Genomic DNA, 16,074 nt, shown 5'->3' with positions numbered 1-16,074 from the left:
TTTTTTTAGGCCAGTTTTAGGCTCACAGCAAAACTAAGCACAAGATACAGAGATTTCTCACATGCCCCTGCCCCCACACAGGCACAGTCTCCCTCATTATCAACACCCCCCACCAGAAAGCTGCCTGTGTTTCGATTATGAACCCATGTTGACATATCGTTATTGCCCAAGTCCACAGTTTACGTTAGAGTTCACTCTTGGTGTTGTACATTCTAAGGGTTTGAACAAATGTATAATGGTATGCATCTACCATTACAGCATCATACAGAATAATTTTACTGCCCTAAAAATCCTCTGTTTACTTTATTCATTATTATTATTTTTTGAAACAGGATCTTGCTCTGTCACCCAGATTGCAGTGCAGTGGCACAAACATGGTTCACTACAGTCTCGACCTCCTGGCCTCAAGCAACCCTCCCACCTCAGCCTCCTGAGTAGCTGGGACTACAGGCATGCACCACCATGCTCAGCTAATTAAAAATTTTTTTTGTAGAGACAGGGTCTCCCTGTGTTGCCCAGGCTGGTCTTGAACTCCTGGTCTCAAGTGATCCTCCTGCTTCAGCCTCCAAAATACCTGGGATTATAGGCATGAGCCACTGTGCCCAGCCTGTTTACTTCTTAAGGATCAAATTAATAGACTGTAGCTTACAGTGTTAATGTAAGGATGTAGTATGACTTCTGCTAAAAAAAACCACTTTATTTTGCAAGGCTCTTGGTCTCAGTTCTGCGTCCCCTGCCCTATGCCTGTGTGTCTGAGACTGTCGGGGCAGGGCTCAGGGCCATGACTTGGTGGTCGCCTACACAGGCAGTGGCCAGCATGGCTTTGGAGGCTCGCCCTGTTTCCTAGCTCCTCTTTCAGACTCATAGGATGATATCTAACACACCTCAAGGGGCAGGGCTTGGGGGACTTGGCCGTGGGTGGAGGCCAGGCAGGCCAAAAATTCCTCTAGTGGTGCTGCCCCAGACACTGTCTCCCAAACCAAGAGATCTCACTTTGTACCCCAGGGTCAAGCCAAGTTCATAGGCTGGTAATGGTCTTTGCCCATGTAGCCGGGCTGTGCTGTGCTGAGTGGGTCACTTGGGCTGGGGGCATCTGTACCCAACCCAGCCTGCTGCAGCCCACCACTGTGAGGCAGGCGGGGGGTACTCACGTGAGAGTCCGAATGCACTTGGCCGAGTCCCGGATGTCCCACACCTTGATGTAGGAGGTGGACACTGAGAACACAAGCCCCGAGTGGCTGCAGTACTTGATGGAGACCACGTTGTTGGGGTGGCCCTTTAGAGCTGCGATCTCCTGTCCCGTAACCAAGTTCCACATCTTGCAGCTTCGGTCTGCGAGAGATGGGAGGAAGCCACAGGGAGGGGAGGGACGTCAGCCACTAGGGGGCGCAGCTCCGCCTCTGCAGGGGCTGCCCAGGACAGGGGAAAGGGATCCACAGAGCTCCAGAAGACGGAGCTCCAGGTCGGAAGGAGAGAAAAACACATACACATGTGCTCACTGGCATGTGTGTGCTAGTAAAAAACTCACGGGAGAGAGAATTCCCTCAGAACTTCAGACCAGGGTTCCTCAAGCAAACTTTCCACTAACACCAGAGTTTTGTGAGCCATACTGCTAAGGTGTCCAGGGCTAAAATAAAATTCTTAAGCTTTTATGGTGCCTGTTCCTCCAAACACTAATTGCTGACAAAGTAAATGAACCAGTGCAAGCAAATGTTATGGGAAAACTTGGAATCAATCAATCACACCTAGATTGACAGCTATCCCCCCACTGCCATGGAGAGCTATATTTATTATAGTATGCATGTCTATTACAGACTAGTTTTCTGTTGGTAAAATGAATGAATGAATGAGTAAATAAAGAATTTTGTATTTGCTTATTGAGATAGGGTCTTGCTCTGTTGCCCAGGCTGGAGGAGTGTAATTGCACAAACACAGCTCACTGCAGCCTTGACCTCCTGGACTCAAACGATCCTCCCACCTCAGCCTCCTGAGTAGCTGGGGCTACAGGCACATGTCATTGTGACTAATTTTTTATTTTTTGTAGAGACAGGATCTCACTATTTGCCCACCCAGGTAGTCTCAAACTCCTGGGCTTAAGCAATTCTCTTGCCTCATGCTTCCAAAGTGCTGCAATTACAGGTATGAGCCACTGTGCCTGGTGTATCTGCTGGTAAAATGTTTGACTTTGTTGCTGTAATCAGGTGAGCATGACTTTGTAAAGTGCTGCTGCTGAGATCATAGGGAGTGCCTAGATGTATGAGCTGGGGTGATGTTGGGCAGTGCAAGTACGGGTGGGGCACCCGAGAAGCTTCCTGAAGTTTCCCTGGGAGGTCTGGAAGGAAGTGCTGGATGGAGCCACCAGGTCAGGTAGGAGGGAAGGCTTGGCCAAGGATGCATGGGATGGGGGCCTTGAGCCAAGGTAAGAAACAAGGGTAGTAAGCAAATAGACCCCCATATCCTCAACTCCTGGGGGCTCTATGTTCTTATCTCCTTCACAGACCACTCTGACAAAGGAAGCAGGGGTGAGTAGGAGACCCCAACCCTACCTGGCTAGTTGGCATTCCACATACCTTTGGACCCTGTGAATAGCAACTCATCCGTGGCATCCAGGCAGAGGATGGGCTTGGTGTGGCCTTCGGCCATGGAGACACACTGCAGTGGGGCCGTCCGTGCACCCTTGGCTCCTCCAACCGGGGAAATGATGCCCCTTCCCGGGAGAGAGGGAGAGAAGGCATGCTCGTCAGCCAGGGAGACTGTGGCCAGGCTGATCAAGGCACGTGTGTGGGATGGGGACAGGGCAGGGAGGGGATGAGGACCTAATAACAGAGACTTTAAGGACTCCAGCCAAATTCCACCAAGGTCTGAGAGCCGGGAATGGGCTACACAGGATGGAGATGGCCTGTCTTAATCAGCAGTCTGTCAGTTGCCATCCTGAGCACTTCTGGGGAAGCAAACCCTGTGTTAGGCACAGTTAGAAGGTGCAGGAGGTGTGGGATCTGTCCACAGAGAGCTCCCGTCTGACAATGTCTGACCCAGATCCTGAGATGTGAATGCGCCTGGGTCCAGCTGGGCAGGGCAGAGGCCCGGGGGCTGGAACTGGGCCCTGCAGCTTCCACCAGAAGCTGCATGCTGCTTCAGTTAACCAAGTGTGAGGGAGGGGTGCTGAGAGGGAGGGGTGCTCAGGCTGCCACCCCCACGCACCCTGACTCAGTAAACCCTTCTGCTGGTGACTGCCTTTGAGGCTGGCATCTTCCAAGCAAACAGCCATGTGTACACATACACACCCCTTTTGGACCAGTGGGGTCAAACCTGTGACTGGCATTTACAGAGGGCTAAATCCCTTTGGGGTTGGCTTGGCTTTGGGGTAGGAGGTTTGGGGCTCTCTGGAATGGGGCTGTATGGACCTGGAACAACGCCTTCTTGCTCCCATGATGCTGGGGGAGCGAGAATGAGGCTGGCCCAAGTGAGCGTGAGGATTTTGCCACATCCAGCTTCCTGAGGTTCTGAAGATGATTTTTTTCTCAGTGAGGGTCTTTTGGGATGAGACCCTGGCTGAGTTATGTCTGAAAATATATCCTAGCTTTGTTTCTTTTCCCAAGAGAACGCTGCTCCTGACGGTGACTCTGTGGCCAAGGGTCTACTGAAATGATCAAGGTTTTGCCTGTCGCGCTTCTGGCACAGCTCCCCCCAGACTCTGCCAGGCCCACCCTTGAGGATGGTGGTCGGATACGTCCAGCTGCCAGCCGGATGCCACACATGCACAAATAGCTCCCCAAGCTGCTCCAGCACCCTGCTTCTGACAATGGTTTGGCTTCACTGCCTGGCCACAGAACTATGTCAAAGGGATCACGCTCCCCCTGATGACAGCCTGGCCAGCTGGCTAACATCTTGTGGTGGCAAAGCCTCACGATTCACAGTAAACCAGATGTTGACACTCAGGGCTGGAGGCTCAAGGAGCTGAGACAGTCCACCAGGAGGGCCGAGGAAGCTCTCAGCCCATGAGGGGCCCTTGGCTTGTCAGGGGCTCGGGACCCCAGGTCCTGAGTCTTGCTCCTCGTTGTGAGGTGTCGTGCTGGGCTGGCTGGGAGAACCAGCCTCCAGCCATCCCACAAGCTGTGGGAAGGGGAGGTACCCGCACATCTGTGTGCTAAGAGGTGTGGGCAAGGGGCGCTGCCCCCATGGTGCCCCTCCCAGAGCCAACGTCTGAAAAGCTCACCCCCAGCACAGGCTGAGGGAATCAAAGGACCCAGAGCACACCACCGGCACCCCCAAAAGGAGCAGCCCTCAGCATTTCCCCTGCCTTCCAGTCGTGGAGAACTCAGCTCCAGCCCAGCATCCCCTAGGCCTCCATGCTGCGCCCCTCCCTGCCCAGGTGAGGAGGGAGAAGAGAACAGGGCCTGCGACAAGCAGCTGTGCATCCTCCCCAAGCCCCCAGCTCTAGCCGGCGCAGTCCGAGGCCTTGTGGCCACCCTGAGAGGGAGGAACCATGGGGGCAGGAACAGGTCTGGAGAGGGGGGCAGCAGGGAGGGGAGTGGAGGGGCCGCATGCTGAGGACACGGGTGTCAGGCGGGAGGGATGCAGTGAGAGACAGAGAAGAGAGGGTGCCGAGAGTGAGAGTGGGGAACCAAACACGAGAGACATTCTGTGTGTACCTCAGGACCTCCGACAAAGAGGAGTCGCTGTCATCAGACCTGGGGAGGGCAGAAAATTAGCTGGATTAGGGGGTGAGAGGAGACACACACAGAGGGACGCAGAGGCGGCAGCAGCATGTGGGGTGGTCAGAGGGCAGGTTATTCTCTTCCAGGGGAGCAGAGACAGGCAGAGGAATGAGGGCCTCGGGAGAGCAGGGGAGGAGGTGGGTGGGCTGGTCTGGGAGCTGGGACTCTCCCCCAGGAGTGGGCTGCCAGGGTCTCTCGGCTGGCAGGGGAGGAGCGAGGAGGGGGCCACGGGGAGACGTGGGAGCACCAGCCCCACACATGGGGAGACGTTTCCGGGGCTGTTTGCTGGTTCCAAGCTCTCTGGCTGCCCCATTGCACAAGCTGGGGGCACCTGCCCCACCCCAGCAATGCTCATACCTGCCCAAGGCCGAAGGAAGCCATGCCTGATCCTACCCCTCCCTGGGAGCTGGCTTCTTCCAGCAATTCCTCAGGGGCTCACTTATTTACAAAGCCCACTATTCCTAGGGGGCCAACTGGGACAGTGCCTAGAAGTTGGCTCTGCACCATGCACAGGCTCCAAGACCTGGACCATTGGACAAGACCAAGGCCTCCAGAAGACCATCAGGCTGGGATGGGCAGAGTCCTGCCCCAATCCTTCCAAAAGGGGACCTGTTGATTGTAACAACATGGAGATGGGCTAGGAGTGATCCATGGCTCCCCGCACAGCAGCCTGAGCCAAGGTAGGTTTGGGGAAGGAGGTGTCTTGGGTGCCAGGTATGCAGGGCTCTGACTCCTGGGCTCAGCACTCATCGAGTAGTATTTTGACCCAGGGAGGGGCATTTCTGTGGAGAGGCAGGGAGGGTGGACATCAGGCACTAGGTACAAGGACAAGTATTTTCTAGCGTGAGACTCCCCTGAAGGACACAGCACTGTCACCCCTGGAGCAGGGAAGCCTTCAGGGAGCTAAGAGAGGAGCCCTCTTGAGGGCTGCAGAGAGCAAAACAGGACCAGGGTGGGCCCAGCAATGCTGGGGAGCCCAGAGCAGCACATGGAGGATAGGGTCCTCCCCTTTCCTGAGGCACAGCAGGCAGGGGCTGGAAGTCCCAGGCTCTGGGTGCAATTCTGCCACTTTCTAGGTGAACATCCCTGGCTCCCTCTCTGAGCCTCATTTCCTCTTATGTGAAATAGGGAAGACAATTCTCGTGGTTGTTTTATAGCCTAATGAAATCACATATATGAAAGCAGGGTGTAAAGCACAGGGAGAAAAGGCCTTCTGAATGCAGGGGAGGCTGTTTACATAAACCACACCATTAGTCATTCGAGTCTTGCTTCAGGAGCTGTGAATATAGGTGGACCTGAACCTGCCTGAGGAAGGCAATTTGGGGGTCTGGTCTCTTTCTGCTGGGAGAATGCACAGAGAGTGGAGTGGCTGAAGCTGAAGGAAGGGGCTTCAGAGCAGACTCAAAGCAGCAGCAGAGATGGATTAAAGGGCAGCTCTGGAGAGCCCTCAGGCACCTGCCCCATGCGACCAGCCTGCCTGACTGCCTGGCCCCAATCCCTGTGGCCTCCTCCTTGCCCTCTCCTGAGGGCCTGGCATTCTCAGGCGAGGAGAAGGGCCCATGGTTAGTACAGGAAGGAGAGAAATGCCAGGAGAGGGCATCAGGGCCTCAGCTCTTGGAGGGGCTGGAACTTTAGGCTGGGGTTGGCTTGGCCACCTGAGCCCTCCTCCAGCAAGGACCAGCCACAGGCTCCCCAATGCCACCTTGGTGCCCTCCCCCACTTGCCCTTTAGCCCTGCTTACTTGTCCAGCGCTGACCCCTGGCTCTGATTACTGGTGAGACGAGAGAAGACATTGCGGTCATTGCGGGGCCGAGTGGGAGGGGATGATGGGGGTGTGAATCCCACATCTGTGGACCTGGTGAGTTGGGACAGAGGGCAGCCTGTTAGTGACCACCCCTGCCCACAGGCCCCTACTTGATGCTGGGCTTCCACCTTCTGCCTTGGCTGTGAGGCCCACAGGGCAGGGTCTGCTGTGCAGTATTCTCAGAGCTCAACACCCAATTAAACTCCTGGATGCTGTCTTTAAACACCAATCCTCATCATTCACAGATTCCATATTTGGGAATTCACTTATTTATTAAAATGTATTTGTGGCCAGGTGCAGTGGCTCATGTCTGTAATCCCAGTAAATTGAAAGGCCGAGGTGGGAGGATTGTTTGAACTTAGGAGTTTGAGACCCGTCTGGGCAACATGGTGAGGCCTCAACTCTACAAAAAGTAAAAAAATTAGGCAGGCATGGTGGTGCATGCCTGTAGTCCCAGCTACTTGAGAGGCTAAGGCGGGAGGATTGCTTGAGCCTGGGAGGCGGAGATTGCAGTGAACCCTGATCGTGCCACTGTACTCCAGCCTGGGTGATGGAGTAAGACCCTATCTCTAAAAAGAAAAAAATCCTCCTGCCTCCCACCAAGGCAGGTGGCAAGAGGCCATCTTGAGCCCCTGCTTTCCCACTATTTAGCTGTGTGCCACCAAACCTCTTAATTAAGTGCATGGACCAGAAAACCCTGAAAGTCATCCTTCAATCTACAGAAGCTCCGTGGGCCTGGCCCACATGTGGGTGACCAGCTGGGGACTTCCCTGCCATTCTGCATTGATCTCTTTTTTCCTTTGAATTTCTTTCTTCTTTCTTTTCCTTCCTTCCTTTTCCCTCCCCCACTCCCCCTCCCCCTCCCCCTCCCCTCCCCTCCCTTCCCCTCCCCACCCCTCACCTCCCTTCCTTTCCCTTCCCTTCTCTTTCCTTTTTTTTCTTTTCTTTTCTGAGACGGAGTCTCACACTGTAACCCAGGCTAGACTGCAATGGCATGATCTCGGCCCACTGCAACCTCCACCTCCCGGGTTCATGCGATTCTCCTGCCTCAGCCTCCCAAGTAACTGGGATTACAGGTGCACACCACCACGCCCAGGCAATTTTTTTGTATTTCAGTAGAGACTGGGTTTCACTGTATTGCCCAGGCTGGTCTTGAACTCCTGAGCTCAGGCAATCCACCTGCCTCAGCCTACCAAAGTGCTAGGATTACTGGCGTGAGCCACTGCGCCCGGCCTTTCCTTTGAATTTCTAATCTTCTCTCACATGATAAGGCCTTAAAAAGACCTGAAAGCTCCCCAGAACCCATGGTCATGAAAAGGGGCTGAAGCACATCAGTGCAATGACTAACCCAAGCCACTACAAAGCCACTTGTGTTGGGTGCACAGCAGCAAACAGTTTCCAGCATCTGGCTCGGCTATGCAGTTTAAGGTGCATTATAGAGATTACATTTCTTTTTCTTATTCTTTTTTTTCTGAGACAGAGTCTCTCTCTGTTACCCAGACTGCAGTGCAGTGGCACGATCTCGGCTCACTGCAATCTCTGCCTCCTAGGTTCAAACCATTCTAACGCCTCAGCCTCCCGAGTAGCTGGGATTACGGGCATGCGCCACTATGCCTGGCTAATTTTTATATTTTTAGTAGAGATGATGTTTCACCATATTGGCCAGGCTGGTCTCAAACTCCTGGGCTCAAGTGATCTGGCCGTCTCAGCCTCCCAAAGTGCTGGGATTACAGGTGTGAGCCATCACGCCTGGCTCATTTCTTGAGTCCACACCTGACAGGGTGGGGAAGGGACCATTGGGTGAACGTGAATGGCTCAGTCAAGCTGGCCCAGGTTACACTGTGTACAAGATGATCAACAGAGCAGAACATCATAGCCACTCATATAACCAAGGACTAGACTGGTGGTGACTCTGGAGCAGATTCTAGAACATGATCTCACCTAATGGGCTGCCCTCGGTCGTAGGACTTCCTTCTCGTCAGCGGGGACGTCTCTGTGGCTCGAGACTGCCTGGGGCTACAACAGAAGAGTCCAGTGAGGCCCAGACCCAACTCCACCTCCACCCCAACCCACATTCCTGCTCCCATCCTTACAAAGTGCTGCCCCGGGTAGGCAGGCTGACGGTGCGCGAGACCCTGTCCCGGTAATAGGGGTCTCGGACAGAGAAGCCCACTCCGTCCTCTTTGATCTCAACGAGGGAGGCCAGGGACTTGGTGATGTTCTTGGTGGAGCTATCCAGTGGGGGGCCCAGGCACTCGGCCGACACAGCTTTCATTTGGGCAGACAGTTTGGGCTCGCTCTGGGAAAGGAAGAACAGGGTAGATCAACTTGCCCAAATGGCATGGCACATAAAGGGGAGCCACGGGAAATTCTACTTTTTTTTTTTTTTTTTGAGACAGTGGTGCAAACATGGCTCACTGCAGCTTCAACTTCCTAGGCTCACGTGATCCCCCCACCTCAGCCTCCTCGAGCAGCTAAGACTACAGGCACGTGCCACCATACCAGGATAATTTTTAAATTTTTTTTCTGTAGAGATAGGGTCTCGCCATGTTGTCCAGGCTGGTCTTGAACTCCTGGGCTCACAAAATCCTCTTGCCTCAGACTCCCAAATTGCTGGGATTACAGGCGTGAGCCACCACACCCAGCCTGCCCAGAAATTCTAACAAGAGAAATGATGCCGTCTTGGCCTAAGGTAGAGGACCTGATGGAAGGACCCAGACAGACATCACCTGTGCTCCCCAGCTAAACTCTTAGGGTTTCTGGAGAATCCAGAGCAACTGAAATGGTTTCACTGCCCTTAGTTGGACTATGTAAACACAGAATGCCCAGCCTGACTTCTTTGCTGGTCACCAGCTAATCAGTTTACCTCAAAACTATGCATAATTTTCTATTCCCCGTCTGAAGCTTTTTCCCTCCTTGTCTCCTTAATAAACCCTGCATCTTGCTTCAGTCTAATGAAACTGATCCCTCACTATTAGGTAAACTTCCTTATTTTTGACTCCCATATGGTTGAATTGACTGTGTGCACGTAAGATAACCAGACCTTTAGAGGTAGGTTTTGACTCAGAGCCTGAGGCAGAATCATGGGTGGGGGAAAGGGGATATTTTTGAAAGCAGGGCCCCTGGTTATGGTGCTGTTGCTAGCAGGGTGGCAACAGTGGCTGGCGGTGGCTCCAGCCACTTCTCCCACCTTCCACCTACCTCAGAAGGAATGGGCTGTAACAGGTTACATATCTGGACAATCCCCAATTCCAGACTAAATTTTCTTGGCACCTCCCTCCCAGCTGGGGACAATATTGTGTTGTGGCTGAGGGTGGAGCAGAGCCACAGTAAGCGGGGAAAAGGCTATGGGGAGGCTGGCCCTGCTGCACCCACTGCCTGACTTCTGGTGGGGCTCACCTTGAACTTGAAATCGTCATGGCTGGTGGAGCCTTTCATGGTGAATGACTGGGAGAAGCTGAGGAAGAAGCAGAGAGAGTTCAGGATCCTGAGGAGCCCCCAAATTCAGGCTCAGCCCTGGGACCTATGGCAACTCCTTCCACCAGCCCCAGGTACATGCTGTGAGCCAGCCTCTCACTCCCAGCTTGCAAACTCACCTCCCCTCAGAGAACTCTGAGATCTCCTCATCTGTGCTGGCGTAGCCATTCTCTGTGGGAGGGCAGGAGGGAGGGAAAGGGGTTGAGAAGCCCTGTCCAAGTGTTGGGGGAGGGATGATGGTCTCCCTCCTATATCTCACACACTGGAATCAGACCAGGGCTCCTGGTGGGGGTTAGGGGTGGTTCTGGGGAAGTGAGGGCCTTGTGGGGGTCTGAGCCCAAGAGCACTGGAGTGCCAAGGAGCCAGCAGCTTCCACCCGCCCCTACCCGTACCCTGCTGCACATTGTAGATGAGGGCCTGCAGCTCGGGGTGAGCCTCAGCCTTCTCACGCAGGGCGTCCAGGAGCAGATGGTTCTGGGAGGAGCCCGCCATATCTGTCTGCCTCAGTCGGCCCTCCAACAGCCGGATCTGGGCTTCCTTTTGTGCCACTTGCAGCCCCTGGGGGCAGGGAACAAAGCCTGGAGTTACCCCTCATGGGGGTTGGGAGTCCCCCATATCACACAACCTGCATCCCTCAAGACACCTTGGCGGGCTCCCTTCCAGCTCCCAACATCACCCTTGTACCTGGCACAGACCTGAGAGCACTGCCAGCCCCCTTAGCTCTCACATACACACATTAAGTGAAGGTCACCTTAGGACATACCCTATTGTGGGCTAGGTTATGTCCCCCCAAAACTCATATTCATATACAGCCGAGGAGAGAGGCCCCAGAAGAAACCAGCCCTGCCAACACCTTGACCTTGGACTTCCCGCCCTCTCTTGTTTGAGGCTCCCAGACTGGTACTTGGTTATGGCAGCCCTAGCAAACTCATAAAGTCCCCAGACACAAAGCAGAGCTGAGAGGAGCTCAGTGGGGCCCGGGGGAGGGGTCAGGCGGCAGAGTCTCCCGCCTCCTTCCAGAGTTACACAGATGCACACCATGTAGGGTCTGTCCCCAGAGACCACAGGCCCCAGGAGGGAAGGAGGCACATCCTCTGGTTAGCTCTCTGTCAAGGAGAGAGGAGAGGAGCCCAAGAAACGTCAAGGGACACCTGATGTTCTGGTGTAAACCCTCCTGGGTGGAATGTGGTCTGATCTGTTGTTCCCCTACCCCCACATACACACACTTCTCCCTCCACCTCCAACAGACTCAAGCCCAGCACTGCTTTGGATAGGCTTGGGCCAGACACCCAGGGGGGTCAACTTTAACAGAGGCCCTGCTGTGTGCCAGGTGCCAGGCCGCATCCCTTACACACAGCATCTCGTTAAAGCCACGCAACAAGCTGCAAGCTTGGTATGGTCATCCTCGCAGCTTTACAGCTGTGGCATGGGAGGTGCAGAGGTTAGGCGGCTTGTCCTAGCCTGTGAGTGATGCAGGTGAGGAGGAGCCAGGCCCCTGGGCTTCACACTAGGGTATATCACAGAGGCATCTGTGCCCGTAGAGCCCCCTGCCCAGGTACGCTCCCAGCTTACCTTGTCAATGGATGCCTTGAGGAAGTTGTCTAGCAGGAGGCGGGCTTCAGCCAGGGAGCAGGAGCTGATGACCACGGATGTGTCTGTGGAGTCCAGCTCCTCCTAGGACCGGGAGGCAGAGAGCCCCGTCACCTAGGGCTGCCCCTGCCACCCATCTCTCCTGCCTCCGCCCAGCAGGCCCAGCCCTGCGGATACCTTGGTCTCCTCCAGCTGCACGATGGTGGCCTGGCAGTCGGTGATGCTGTCATTGATGTAGTCGATGTTGGCTGCCAGCACCTCGATCTCCTCGGCCAGCTCCTGCAGCCCCTTCTCTTCCTCGGGGCTCTCAGCCTGCAGCCGCTCCCGCTTCCTCCGCAGTGTCTCCTGCAGGAGGAACAGCTCCTCCCTTTTCTGGGGTCGGCGGGGAGGGCGGGGATTGTGATGAAGGAGAGGCCTCAGGTAGCTGCCCAGCTCTGCCCATAGCTCCCACCACAGGCTGGCCTGTGAGGTCCCCCCAGCACCTCTGGATTCCAGAGCAGGCAAAAGGAGCAGAGGGAGGTGGGGCAGGGAAAGGTCTGAAGAGCCACAGAAGTTGGAGGGGACAGAGGACAGGCAGAGGGGTGGGATGGGAGAGAAGGGGGAGGCAGGGCTCACCTTGATGAGCCGCTCCATGTCAGCCTCCAGGTTGACAATGGTCATTCTCTGCATGACGATGTCAATGATCCGTCGCTCCAGGGACTGCCACTTGAGCCTTGCCGCCTTACTGAAGCTCTGGCTGGCCCCTTTCTTCTGGAACTTCTTTCTGGGAGACATAGGCAAAGGGGATTGGATGGGACTCCTTTTAACCTCTGCAGCTCCACTGAGCCCCCATCTGGAGTTGACAGCCACGGGTACCCGGAGCACTCCCCAGAGCTTCCCTCTTCCTCACCCTGGCCCTGCCCCATATTCCCACCCCCTCTGCCTGCACAGGCCAGGGGACTGCCAGTCCACCTTACCGGGCAGGACGGGTGCCATTGACAGTGGGCGGAGGATGGTCCCCCAAGAAGTGGTTGATTTTGCGGTTCCACTGGCGCACAATGCTGGAGACAGAGCGGGCCCCTGATTCAGCCTCAGATGAGGTAGTGCTGGCTGACACCTCAGCCCCAGAATCCAGCATGGGTGGCTTTAGTCCTGCACGCCCTGCCACCCGCTCAGACATGGGCTTGGCCAGGCGCCTCAGTGCAGAAACCTGGGGCAGCAGGGAGAAAAGAGGGAGCTGGTGAGCAGGGTGGCCTGGAGCCACACAGAAGGGCCCAGGTTGGGGTGCTGGGCCGCAGGAACACAGAGGCTGCTCTGTGCTGGCCTGGGCTTGGGCTGCAAAAAGGCCAAGGGGTCTCTGTTTGATGTGACATGCACACAAAAGAGGCTGCCACCTTCTTTTTTTTAATGCACAGCTCAGCCATTTGGGAATGGGCCTGCAGTCTGCCCTGCAGCCTGAGCTCTTGTTGAGAAAGGCCCTTCTAATAGGTTGGACTCAATTTGGACACCAACTATGCTTGCTGAATGGAAGGAGGGAGAGCCAGGGCCACAGGCAGGGCTTGCTTCCCCTCCCTGCCGGCTCTGGCAGAACTGGGAAATACCGCCTTTATTCCACCGCCAGGAAGTGGGAGGCCCAAAGGAGAAGGCAAACAACGCACGCACGCACACATGCACGCACACATGTGCAGTGGGGCCAGGGCCTCGCCAGCCCCTCAAGTGAGCTCACCTCCTGGGTCTTCCTCCTCAGGACCATCTCCTGCTGCCGCTTCTGGGACTCCAGAGCTCGGATCTGAAACTGTGGGAGACAGAAGAGGGCTGGGCTCCACACTCAGGCACCTTAGCCCTCTCTGTCTGTGCACAGGCTGGCTAGCCCTGTAGTTGAAAGCCTGGGCTTCAGGGTGATTCTCATGCAGCCAAACTCTTGATAAAGTGGGACCCAGAGTTGAGCTCCCCTCCCCAGAGGTTGCAGTGAAGATGGCTTTCTCCACAAGGGCAATTTCCTTAGCCTCTTCTTCCCTCCAGTGAGGAGGAATCCTGGAGCAGAGGGCTCAGCCCTACTGGGGCTTCGCTGCAGGGCCTGAAGCTGCACATTTCCAGCTTGCTGGTCACCTTGGGCAAGTTCCTTCCCCTCTCCAGGGCTCAAGTCCCTCCTCTTAACATGTGGAGGCTGGACCAGAAGCCACAGGGTCTCATCTTTCTCTGACAGGCTGCACTGTCCTCCAAGCATGACCATTACCACTTAGGACAGTGGAGATTGAGGCCTGCTTGGTCGGGAGGGGCAGCCAGGTACACCAGGAGGCTGGGAGTGCTAGGGCCAAAGGCTCCTGGGAGGCTCAAGGGCCACCCCTCACCTCCTGTCGCCGCTGTTCCTTCTTGAGCTGCGCGATCTCCCGGTTCCTCTTGGTCTCCACTAGCCGCCGCCGCTGCTGCTCCTCACGCATCTGCTTCATCAGGGCCACCTGGGATGGGCAGAGATGATGGTGGTGATACAGGGCTGCGAGGCAGGTGGCCCACACTCTCCAGGGAGGGGCCAGCTCTAAGGGCATGGGGCAGGGATAGTGGCTAGCCAGACAACACTGGCTCAGGGTCTGGGGGTCTGAAGTGAGGGGTTCTACCTCCCACTCCTCCATAGGAGCTGAAGCCACCTGGGCAAGCTGCCAAAAGGAGTGGCCTCACAGCTAGCCCAGCAGTGCAGGTGCCCCACTCTGCAGGGCCCAACTGTGGCCCTCGCTGCTTGGAATGCACAGCCCCTGGTGGCCCTCACCCACAGCCACTGTCCTGTGTCTGGCCATTCCAGAAACAGTCTAGGTTGCTGGAGGCAGGTAATCCTCTCCCCTACTGAAGGCTGAGCTGCAGACAGGGCTGAGGTGAAGATCAGGGCCCTCATGGCCAGGCTCACAGTGACAGCAATAAAAACTGCCATTATTTACTGAGATTCGGCTGTATGCCAGGCACCCTCCTCATGACAATCATGAGAGAGGCATTATCGTTCCTGTTTTATAAACAAGGAAATGAGCCTCAGAGAGACAAAAGGACTTAAAGTCATAAAACTAGTAATGGATGGCCATATTCCGAAAACAAATCATCGCCTCCCAGTCCGCTCTTCCCGCAGCCCCAGGGATGGCTCCATGGTAGGTCAGCAAAGCTAAGGACCAAGCACAGAGAATCTGGACCCCAGAATTGTTGGAAATGTAGCCAAAGGCACAGAAAGCACCGTTAGTGTGGCCGGAGGCGACCCAGGATGCTGGGAAGCCACTGACCTGGGGCCCTGCGGCATCTGCCTCCCTATTCCTGGTGCCCAGAACATAGAAGTGTAATGTACACAGGGCTTTGGACACCTTCCAAGTGACAGGGGCATAAGGAACACATGCTAGGTGATCCTTCCTCTGCCACTGAAGCCTTGGACATCACCAGGAGTGTCATCAATCTGCCCTGCCCTCAAAACAGTCAAGAAAGGAAACAGGCCGAGCGCAGTGGCTCACACCTCTAATCCCAGCACTGGCACTTTGGAGGCTAAGGTGGAAGGAATGCTTGATTCTAGGAGTTCAAGATCAGTCTGGGCAACATAGTGAGACTCTGTCTCCAACAAAAATAATACAAAAACTAGCCCGGTGTGGTGGTGTGTGCCCATAGCCCCACCTACTCAGAAGGCTGAGGTAGGAGGATTACATAAGCCCAGGAGGTTGAGGCTGCAATGAGCTGTGTTAGCGCCACTGCACTCCAGCCCAGGAAACAGAGCAAGACTCTGCCTTTAAAACAAAACAAAAAAACAAAAAAAAAGAGAGAGAGAGAGAGAAAGAAAAAGGAAATGGCATGAGGGAGTGGGCTAATGGCCAGCAGGGTCGGCTTCTTTCTGGGAGGGTGGGAGGGCAGGCAGGCTCTGTTGGGATGAATCTGCAGAGAAGAGGAGGGATTGCTTGCTGCTGGGGCTTTGGGGTCCAGAATGAGTGTTCTCTTGAAGAACAAGTCAGACCCTTGGCTAAAAGTGAACCTGAAAACTCCAGCGTCCCAGGAGCTGTGTGCAAACCCAAGGTGTCAGGTATCTTCCAGGGTCAGGGGCTTAAGGCTTCCTGGGGAGTTGCTATGTCTTCCTGGTCAAAGACTCATCCACCCAACTTTGCATGTGTGGCCAAGCTCCATGGTGGCTACCACAGAGGCAAAGGTCTCAGAACAAGTGAGCACATTCCAGGCACATGACAAGCGGAAACAGGCCATGGTACGTGAGACCAGCATCACTCCGCAGGTTTAAGGTAGAAGACATTGTGGCCTCTCCCTGGGAGACCCTGTGGCTGCAGGCCCTACCCCGGTTCCATTCTGTGAATCACTGGGGCCCTGTAGCTGAACAGCCATGGGAGGATTCTGGGGCACTGGCTCTCACGGTGCCTGGTTTGAATCCTCGGCTGCTGCATCCTCTGTCCCTCCAACAGAAAACCTAGGCTCCTCCTGGGATGACCCAAGGGTGTTCCTCTCTGCTTTTAGCTCTGGGTTCATAAGAACACAGTCAAT

The 16,074-nt window shown here is 55.2% G+C and overlaps 1 protein-coding gene across 4 annotated transcripts in view; it reads right to left on the bottom strand.

The window, feature by feature from the left end:
- The window catches only part of KIF21B (kinesin family member 21B), a 54,908-nt gene that overhangs the window by 9,007 nt on the left and 29,827 nt on the right, over window positions 1-16,074 (bottom strand). For 2 of the 4 annotated variants that reach the window (XM_030818683.1, XM_030818685.1), the window contains exons 16-30: window positions 13,920-14,027; window positions 13,295-13,363; window positions 12,546-12,778; window positions 12,205-12,352; window positions 11,767-11,961; window positions 11,572-11,673; window positions 10,392-10,557; window positions 10,119-10,170; window positions 9,922-9,979; window positions 8,616-8,821; window positions 8,464-8,538; window positions 6,460-6,573; window positions 4,653-4,691; window positions 2,571-2,707; window positions 1,152-1,332 (exon numbers count right to left, since the gene is read on the bottom strand). In XM_030818683.1, coding sequence (XP_030674543.1) covers window positions 1,152-1,332; window positions 2,571-2,707; window positions 4,653-4,691; window positions 6,460-6,573; window positions 8,464-8,538; window positions 8,616-8,821; window positions 9,922-9,979; window positions 10,119-10,170; window positions 10,392-10,557; window positions 11,572-11,673; window positions 11,767-11,961; window positions 12,205-12,352; window positions 12,546-12,778; window positions 13,295-13,363; window positions 13,920-14,027 — 1,883 coding nt within the window. The remainder of the gene's footprint in view (window positions 1-1,151; window positions 1,333-2,570; window positions 2,708-4,652; window positions 4,692-6,459; window positions 6,574-8,463; window positions 8,539-8,615; window positions 8,822-9,921; window positions 9,980-10,118; window positions 10,171-10,391; window positions 10,558-11,571; window positions 11,674-11,766; window positions 11,962-12,204; window positions 12,353-12,545; window positions 12,779-13,294; window positions 13,364-13,919; window positions 14,028-16,074) is intronic. The other 2 variants (XM_030818684.1, XM_030818686.1) reach the window with 1 other exon arrangement.

The sequence above is a fragment of the Nomascus leucogenys genome, chromosome 9 (genome assembly GCF_006542625.1).
Source record: "Nomascus leucogenys isolate Asia chromosome 9, Asia_NLE_v1, whole genome shotgun sequence".
NCBI lineage: Eukaryota > Metazoa > Chordata > Mammalia > Primates > Hylobatidae > Nomascus > Nomascus leucogenys.
Note: the sequence above shows the minus strand (reverse complement) of the source record. Positions and strands in the feature narration are given on the sequence as shown.